The 9,522-nt window shown below is 48.1% G+C and overlaps 1 protein-coding gene across 1 annotated transcript; it reads right to left on the reverse strand.

Moving 5' to 3' along the window:
- Positions 1-396: 396 nt before the first annotated feature.
- On the reverse strand, positions 397-8,827 carry NIFK (nucleolar protein interacting with the FHA domain of MKI67). Its single transcript, XM_024197591.3, has 6 exons — positions 8,687-8,827; positions 7,720-7,848; positions 5,328-5,436; positions 4,683-4,894; positions 2,748-2,822; positions 397-589 (listed from the first exon to the last, which is right to left on the reverse strand). Exons 1-6 carry the CDS (start codon positions 8,795-8,797, stop codon positions 413-415), a joined length of 813 nt encoding a protein of 270 aa, XP_024053359.2. The 5' UTR covers positions 8,798-8,827; the 3' UTR covers positions 397-412.
- Positions 8,828-9,522: the final 695 nt, after the last annotated feature.

The raw sequence follows: 9,522 nt of genomic DNA on the forward strand, positions 1-9,522 counted from the left end.
GCCCCATCAGTGGGCTCGCAAGGCTATCCTTTGATTTCCTTGCAAAGGGAATAGCCATTCTAATGAGAGAAGAGTAGTATGTTACAGAGCTAATTCAAAGCGACAGTGGGCATGTTAGGACACAAACTTCCATTTTATCTACACTGATCAACACAGACATGGATTTGAGAGAGTTCTGAGAATCTTCTATAGCAGGGGCTCTCAAATGGGGGGGCTGCAGCTACCCTTCCCTTGCTGCTAAGTGGGAATGCCTCCGGACTAGATGGACGGAGCCCCGATATGGGAAAGGTTGAGAACCACTGTTCTACTCAAACCAAGAATGAACACAAGTCAGTAAGAACCGCTGGAAGTTCCAGCTTGCAAACAACCTTTGGAATTAAGAAAAACTTGGCTACAGAGGCTTCATCTTTGTTTATTTCCGTTTCTTTGGGTGAATTTTTTTCTGCAGCTTCATTGTCTGTTTGGTCTTTTGAGCAGTGCTCTTTACACTTGTTGGAGGCAGTTTGATGGTTATTTCATCTTCATCACCTTCTGCTGGTTGCGATTTCCGACGCTCAAGTGCTGTGGGCGTAGAGACTGGGGTGGGGTCCTAGATAAACCAAATAAGGTAGTTACCATTAGAGGGACAGCTTCCCTAACAGACATGTCCTATATGACATCAAGACCGTGTCTCCCCTCTCCTCCCCCCCAATTCCCTGCACACATGGAACCACTGCCAAGAGATATCAAGTGAGAATGATTTCTAAACTGGAAAGCTTTCTAAATAGATTAAGTCGATTTTGCATATTAAAATAGATGTATGTGTTTTCGCAATGGTACAGGGGAAATATGAATTAGATTAATTTTTATTCCCTTGAACAAATGTCATGAGTTGCTCTAGTTTTTTGGCATTAAGATAATTATTCCTTGATTCAGAGGGTTAAGGAAGATGAAATGAAGGGAAAACAAAGATGAACAGAAAGTGTCACGAAGAATGTAAAGATATTTAAGAACCAGGGATAATGCTCCCTTATAAATCCAGTCATGTAGAAACTAACGTTTTTCACATCCCAATGGCAATATTTTTTAAAACACAATCCATTTCCCTGTGCATTCAGTTTTCTTATTTTACAAGTCCCTCAGATATCTGCCTCTGCCCTTTTCACAAGAGACAAGCCAACCCCACCCCAATTATCCAGAATTACTGCACAGTACGGTTACATGCTGTGACACTTCTTTCCTGAGGATCCAAATGAGAGCATTCAACCCCTCACACACACACACAGCCAGATCTTTCCAGGTGTACATTAAAATGGAGAAGGCCGAGGTGCAGTGTTCAAAACTCTCATTCTGACAGGTCTAAGCAGTAGGTGAAACCTTAGGGTATGTCTGCACTACGGGATTAATCCGAATTTAGATAATTCGAATTTGGGAAACAGGTTGTATAAATTCGATTGTGCGCGGCCACACTAAGCACATTAATTCGGTTTTTAACCACATTAATTCGGTGGTGTGCGGCCACACTACCCCATTAATTTAACCACATTAATTCGGTGGTGTGCGGCCACACTAACCCTAATTCGAATTAACAAAATCGATTTTGGCGCTACTCCGCTCGTCGAGGTGGAGTACAGAAATCGATTTTAAGTGCCCTTTAATTCGAATTAACTGGCTCTGTAGTGTGGACGGGTGAAGGGTTAATTCGGATTAACGCTGCTAAATCCGAATTAAAGTCGTAGTGTAGACCAGGCCTTAGTGTTTAGACTTTTGGACTGTAACGTGTGTAATCTCAAGCATCGGAATCTGACCTTTCTGATCATAGCACTATTTGTTTTACATGGCTGATGGCAGCTCCCAACATCTTTTAGCTTATTTATAGCTGATTAGCAGTCTGCGGTCTGGTCTACACTAGGAAGTTTTACTGGTAAAACTTTCTCTCTGTTGGTCCAGGCTTCCATTCACACAATTCTGAGTCTTGCTGATAAACCCTCCATGTTTGCTGGCATAATTATTGCCATTTCCTCACGTGAAATAAACCATCTGTTGGCACAGTGCTAGTGTGGACGCACACATAGCTGTATGAGGATGAGTCGTCCTCCAGCAACAATCTCACAACGCAACTTTCTCTTGAACAGTGCCTGGCTGGAGAAGAGACCTGAGCTTCATCCATATTTGCAGAGACAAGTTGAAAATGGCATGTAAAAGAGCAGTAGATAATGGGATGGAACCGGAAGTTGTGGAATTCAAGATCAAATTCCCAGTCCTTTGAGAGGAACGAGGGTATCCCACAATATACAGCAACCACCCCACAATACAGAGTATAAACCTCCTAAAGGGTAGCAAGCCGGAAGCTGGTATGGAGGACACTGGGATGCCTACCCATAGTGCAACATGCATTTTGATGACACAACCCATGGTGGGTGGACATGATGCACAAGCAGCCACATTTGGTGCATTCAATCAACATATCTTATCAGTAACAGTAAGCCAGCAAAACTTTGACTGGTAAAATTTTCTAGTGTAGACAACACTTAAGACATCTACTATTCCAGACAGCATATGCTGCCGTCCATTCAGAAGCGTGCACTCTAACCCACACTGCAACTTTTATTGCTACAAAGTCAGTCTGTCTGTCACCAGTACAACAAGGCCCAGAACACAGACTCAAGAAAGTAACAGGGGAACTACAGTAACCAGTTCTGTGTCTGAAGAACATGTTCTGGTGCCTTTAGACTGCATGAAACCCACTGAGATCAGTTGAGTCTTACCTGGCTGTTCACAGATATGTTCAGGTTCGAGTTTGAATTTGAAACATTTTTTTTCTTTTGAGGCATCTGTGCAGCCTATGAAAAGAAACAGATAAAGCAATTAATTACACAGAATTGCCTTCTAATGCAAAGTTATTGAGATTCTCCTAATGTAGCCGACAGACTTTTCCTTCACAGTTATAAAACCTTTACTGCACCAATTACGTCTGAACCAGTACATTGGTCTATCATGCCAGAGAAGTCAATGAATGTGATTTGGCGTATACATCCACCACACAATCACAGAAATAAGAGAACCCTTACAGGATCTTGTATATCTACTGACAATACACAATTGGACCCTGCAATATCTAAGTATTTCATCCCATTGCTTTGTAAACACATAGTATCTAAATAGAGGAAGGATGGTCCAATGGTTAGGGCACTAGCCTGGGACTTGGAATATTTGGCTTCTCTGCCCTGCCACAGGCTTCCTGGGAGTCTTTGAGCAAGTCACTTATTCTATCTTAACCTCAGATCTATAAAATAGGGATAAATAACACTTCAGAGGGGTGGCACGAAGACAAACATTAAAAGACTGTGAGGTGCTCGGGTCCGATGCTAATAGGGGGCCTTACAAGTATCTTGGATAGATAAGTAGTGGAAAATAGCAAACAGTGACACGAATCAAAGATCACGTTTCAAATCAGTCACTGACCTATTAAACAAATATAACGTTAAAGACACTTCTCTAAAAGAAAGCGAGAACAAGGCTTCGTCTACACCGGGGTAGGCAAACTACAGCCTGCGGGCCACATCCAGCCCGGCCCCCGAGCTCCTGGCCCGGGAGGCTAGCCCCCGGCCCCTCCCCTGCTGTCCCTCCTCCCCCGCAGCCTCAGCTTGCTCTGCTGCCGGTGCAATGCGCTGGGGCTGTGAGCTCCTGGGGCAACGCAGCTGCAGAGCCCGGCCTGACCCGGTGCTCTGTGTTGCATGGCGGCGGCAGCGTGGCCTGGCTCCAGCGCCGCCAACCACTGGTGCTCCAGGCAGCGCGGTAAGGGGGCAGGGAGCAGGGGGGGTTGGATAGAGGGCAGGGGAATTCGGGTGGTGGTCAGGGCGCGGGGGTGTGGTTGGTGGTCGGGGAAATGGGGTTGAATGGGGGCAGGTGTTCCAGGGAGGCAGTCAGGAAGGAGGGGGGGTTGGATGAGGCAGCAGGGGGCAGTTAGGGGCAAGGGTTCCGGGGGCAGTCAGGGGACAGGGAGAAGGGGTGGTTGGATGGGGCAGGGGTTCCGGGGGGGGGGGCCATCAGAAATGAGAGATGGGGTTGGATAGGGCGGCGGGGGTCTGGGAGCAGTCAGGGGACAGGAAGCGGAGGTGGGTGGATGGGGCAGGGGTCTCATAGGGGCCGTCAGGGAACGGGGGGTGGGGGGTTGGATGGGGCAGGAGTCCGGAGGGAGGGGGGGCAGATAGGAGGTGGGGGCTGGGCCATGACCCCCCTCCCCTAACCAGCCCTCCATACAATTTACAAAACCCAATGCGGCCCTCAGGCCAAAAAGTTTGCCCGCCCCTGGTCTACACTACCACTTTTGTCAGTAAAGCTCTTCTCAGTCTGGGGGGTAGGGGTGGTGGGGGGTTTCACACTCCTAACCGACAAGTTTCACCGACAAAAGTGCTGGTGTGCAAAGAGTGGCTACAGGACCTTACACCACTGTAAGGTCCGTAGTGTAGACATAGCCCAAGTCTGGTAGAGCGCACAATCCACCAATCAAGTCACTGCATGATTTCTACGAGCGCTCACGCTGTCCTCACTCTGATTTAGTCTCTGCACCAACCTCCAGATTAAATGTAACATTCTTAGATCAATCACGTATAATGGATGCAACACTTTCTCCTATTTAGCACAATCTTAGACACGAACTTTGAATTTAATACTTGACCAAGCTACCACAAACCACTTACAAATCCAGGGAAGTCATAATCTATTCCCTTCTCAGCCAGCCTCTTTCGTAACCGTTTCTCATTTTTTAGTAGTCTCTCTGTCATCCTTGTTTTTTCTTGGGGTGTTCGTTTCTTGTTATATCGCTTGACTGCCGGGTGCGATGGCTTCCTAAATGTCTTCTCACTGCCTCTGAAGAGGTTTTCATGGACCTTTTCAGGCGGCATAAATTCACCTGTGCCATAAAGCATATCACACTAAATCAACAGTTAAGAACGTAAGAATGGCCATACTGGGTCAGACCAATGGTGCATCTAGCTCATCTTCCGGCAGTTACCAGTGTCAGATGCTTCAGAGGAAAGGAACAGAATAGGGCAGTGATTTTCAACCTCTTTTCATTTGTGGACCCCTAAAAAATTTCAAATGTAGGTGTGGACCCCTTTGAAAATCCTAGACAGTCTTAGCAGTCATAAGACTGCAAGGAATGCATGGGGGGAGGGGGAGAGACACTCGTGGAGAAAGGAAAAAAGAATCTGTGATATTCACTTGGAAGAGCTCCTTGTGTGCTGGAACTTTAACATGAAAACGCAACATTTCCCTGACTTCCCAGAAAACAATACACTCACATGCTCACATTTCCCACGCTCACCAGTGTCTCAGATACTCACACTTTAGGAGTCTTTCACAGAACAGGTAGTTGTTCATGGTATCGGCAACAATCTTAGCAACTTCATCTGATTCAAACTCTACAAATCCATAGCCTTTGCTGTCTCCAGTCTGCCAGACAATGACAACAGTATCAGAAATCTAGGTTACGTTTACACACTATGCCTGAGAACTACACTAGACTGTTTTTTCACACTCCAAGGGTTATATTCTGTTCTCGGATCAACAAAGACAACTCCCAGTAAACTCAGTAAACACTGCACGTGTCTTAGGGCAGAATTAGCCTATGATGATATACAAGATAAAGATAAGCTTTTACAGATTCTATGTGAAACCAATAGCTCTGCGTTATGTATATAGGGAAATAAACATTACTTAGTAACAAATATAACAAAACTAAAAAGCTAAGTAAAAGTTATGCCATGAGATGAAGGGGCATTTCCCCTTTCGATAGAAGGGATGGCCAACCTGTGGCTCCAGAGCCACATGCGGCTCTTCAGACAGAAGTTAACATGTGGCTCCTTTTACAGGCACTGACTCCGGGGCTGGAGCTACAGGCTTCAACTTTCCAATGTGCCGAGGAGTGCTCGCTGCTCAACCCCTGGCTCTGCCACATGCCCTGGCCCCCACTCCACCCCTTCCCCTCCCTCCCCTGAGCCTGCCCTGCTCTCCCTCCTCCCCAGAGCCTTCTGTATGCCACAAAACAGCTGATTGGGAGGTGCAGGGAGGGAGGGGGAGGCGCTGGTCGGCATGCCAGTGGGTGGGAGGCGCTGGGAGTGGGGAGCTGATGGGGGGTGGCTCAGGTCGGCCACCCCGATCTAAAGCCAGCCATTTGTATTACAAAGTAGTCAGGAAGTTTAAAAGCACTGTCCCTCCTGTTATATTAATTCAGAATTCTATGCTGGATAAAGACTACTCTAACATTTCTCACTTAAGTGTGTTTAGTTCTGATGAAAGGGGCTAGATTCACAGCACTGGAACTGGAGCCCTGTTTAATCACAGAACCAGGGGCAACTTCCTCACAACACCTGCCTATTTATCTCTATCCTTTTCTGGAATGACCACCTTTATGGTAAAGAGGTAATGGCAAGTCTTTTCCCTCTTCTGACCCTGCCAATAGGGTTTCCACTTAAAGTGATACCTCTACACTACAAAACGGATAGAACCAATAACTTGTTACTTATAAGTCAATGATGAGACTTCAAAATATGGTTATCTTCAGTAACCAGCTGAGCTGGATTCAAACCAGTAACTTAAATTAAAGGTTTTAAAGGCCAATGACTAAAGTTCAATCAGCCTCTGGAACAAGACATTTATTATAAACATCCAAGTAAAAGTCTACTTCTGAGGCGGTGAAGTTTATGTGAAACCAATCAATGGCTTTAGAAGTTCAGGAATTCAGGATCCTCGTCCCATTTCCGAAGAGCAAACATTTCTGTGTGTTCTGAGAGGCTATCATCATTTCCAGAATGGACTATTAGAACACAAGAGCAGGGATATTTCAGGCTCTCTCAGATCCTGGTATAAATGACAGCCCATTTTTAAAGTCTGTGTTCCTCCATATTGCTTTTATACATTGGCTGGTGCGATTGCACATCAGTAACATTCTCAAAATGGAAATCAAGAGGAGGACGACGTCTAGGATGTGAGGATTTCATAATGTTAAATAATCTACCGTCCAAGTCCTAGCACTGGTAGCTACGTTAACTGATTTTGTTTGTGCAGCACACAAAGTGTGCTCTGCACTTTACAAAACCCTGCCCCAAGGATCTTACAAGGAGAAAGGGAAGAGGGCTGCAACAAGATTACACAATATTTGGTTGGTCATATGCATTTTTTGGTGGCTAGAAGGGCAGAGAGAAGGGCACAAAGACAGGTGAGAACAGATTTTAGCAGCTGCATTTTGGATGTACTGAAGGGAAGTCAGGGAGGCTGGAGAGAAGGTTGCAGCAATCAAGACTGGAGATAAGGACACAGAAAAGTGCTTTAGCCATTGGGATAGAGAAGAATTGGATTTTTGAAATGTTGTGGAAGTTAGACTTGGTAACACCCTGGCAATGTAGGAAGGAGTGAGAGGGTGTCAAAGATTAATCCAAGGGTCAGAGCTTCAGTGATTTTGAAGATGATATTATCCACACCAATGGAGAAAGATAATGGAGAAAAGCTGCTATATCCTACATCTTCATGTAGAACAATTAGTCCTTGAATGAAGTTCAGGGAAACGGTAATAAAAAATAACAATGAGGACACCAGTATGCTGATAGCCCCTGGCCAGTGCTCACTTCTAATGGGGAAAGTTTATTAAATGAATGTGAGGATCTGGGGGAAGTAGGGAAAATTCAGTAATAACTGCAATTAGGAAGCTAAACAATTCAAAGCGATTATGATTTTTACCTTTTTACTTCTTGAAAGCCGAAGTCTGGTGACTGTTCCAAACTGGCTGAAGTATTCCTGGATTTGTGGCTCATAAAGGCCCCTAGGGATATGCCCTAAATAAATTACACCAGGAGTCAGCTTCTCGTGCTGTGAATAGGAAAAGTACAGGTAACATTAAAAACACAGGAACATTTATGCCCAATCACCACCTTCAACAAAAGGAGACAAGAGGCCACCGATCTGGTCCCAGTACAGTAATTCCTAGTCTCATCTTCCAAAGCAGGCTGCATCCCTGACTGATTTCCTGTTTTCTTTCCATAGCCAGTCTCCCACTAGGTACAATTTTCACAATCACAGCACGAATACAACCACTGAGATTTGAACGCAAAACCCTACTGCCAAGTATCTTCACTGCGCGACTTTCGACCTTGTTCCTCGACTCTACAAGTGGGGAGGGGTGGGAGGGAGACCGGGAGAAGGGGGGAGTGTGGGGGAAGGAGGCAGAGGAGGGAGATTCAATTTTTTTAGTCAGCCTCTGGCTGTTCAGCGTCTGAAATGTCTCTGCAGGGCTGCGCGGGGGGGGGGGGGGGGCAAGTGGGGCAATTTGCCCCAGGCCCTGCAGGGGCCCCCATGAGAATATAGTATTCTATGATATTGCAACTTTTTTTTATGGAAGAGGCCCCTGAAATTGCTTTGCCCTGGGCCCCCTGAATCCTCTGGGCGGCCCTGTCTCTCCGTAACGGAGTCCCCGCGCCCACTCTCCAGTGCCCCCCTACACTGTCCAGAGGCGACTCCACAGCCCCGGGAGAAGGGGACGGAACCCCCGGCCCGGCCGCTCGCGTGAGGGGCGCTCTGCTGCCCCGTCTGCAGCCGGCTGGAGGCAGGCGCCTCCTCCCCGCAGGCAGCTCCGGCGCGGACCCCGCTGCTCGCGGCTGGCCCCAGGGGGCGGAGACCCGCTGGCGGGGAGCAGGGCGCGGGCTCTCACCTTGGTCCCCCTGCCGGAGCGGACGCGCAGCACCTTGTCCTGGAACTCGCGCTGCAGCTGCGGGTCCAGGGAGAGGAGCGAGGCCGGGGCCCCAACCGCCGCCGCCGCCATACCGCTCTCTCGCACTGACCACGCCGCCGACTCCGGGAGCGAGCCCAGCCACTTCCGCTTCCGGGGCCCTCACCGGAAGTGCTCTCCAGCCAACTTCCGCCCGCCCGGGCTCCAGGGCCCGAGCGGAGAAGTAGGGCTGCAGCGGCCCCTGGCGGCCAGAGCGGAGCCAGCCCGGCCCGCACCCTGCCTGCCGGGCGCGGCCACGTGGGCGCTGGCTGGGGCCGGGTAGCGAGCCAGGGCCCTGCCGCTTTCTCCCTCCAGCCTCCACATCCCAGCGGGTCCTTGTTCTCGGGGACACGCGGCCCGAGCAGAAATGCAGGAGCCCAGGGGCACTGGATGGAGCTGGGCATGAGCGAGGCAGGGCTGCCCCTGGGGAGATGCAGGGCACCAGGGAACTAGTCAGTGTCCGCAAAGGAGGCCCCAGAGCATGGCAAGAGAGTGAAACGCCCATAGACCCAGATCCTCGACGGCAGTTAGGTGCCTAATATTTACTCCCCGGGGGAATTCTGCACCAAACAATCCTGCACACAGTTTAAAGTTCTGCGTATTTTATTTGTCAACAGAACACAGTATAATCACTCCAGTTTAAATTATGTTGGTAATTTATTTCAAAATATCTGTCAACAAGAATGTCACAATAGAGACGACAACAAAAAATTGCCCCAGGAGTAGAGAATTAAACCCCTGTGACAACCTGGTTCCAGTTGGGGGATGCAGGAGGGGAC

The sequence above is a fragment of the Terrapene carolina genome, unplaced genomic scaffold (genome assembly GCF_002925995.2).
Source record: "Terrapene carolina triunguis isolate 2854851 unplaced genomic scaffold, T_m_triunguis-2.0 Scaffold62, whole genome shotgun sequence".
NCBI classification, from domain to species: Eukaryota; Metazoa; Chordata; order Testudines; family Emydidae; genus Terrapene; species Terrapene triunguis.

Excerpts from the sequence above, each read along its gene's own strand:
- NIFK (XM_024197591.3), bottom strand. The coding sequence starts at position 8,797 with ATGGCGGCGGCGGCGGTTGGGGCCCCGGCCTCGCTCCTCTCCCTGGAC. Across the intron at positions 5,437-7,719 it reads GGCTTTCAAGAAGTAAAAAG|ACTGGAGACAGCAAAGGCTA; the intron begins GTAAAAATCATA and ends ATTGTCTGGCAG. Across the intron at positions 2,823-4,682 it reads ATTATGACTTCCCTGGATTT|GCTGCACAGATGCCTCAAAA; the intron begins GTAAGTGGTTTG and ends TTCTTTTCATAG.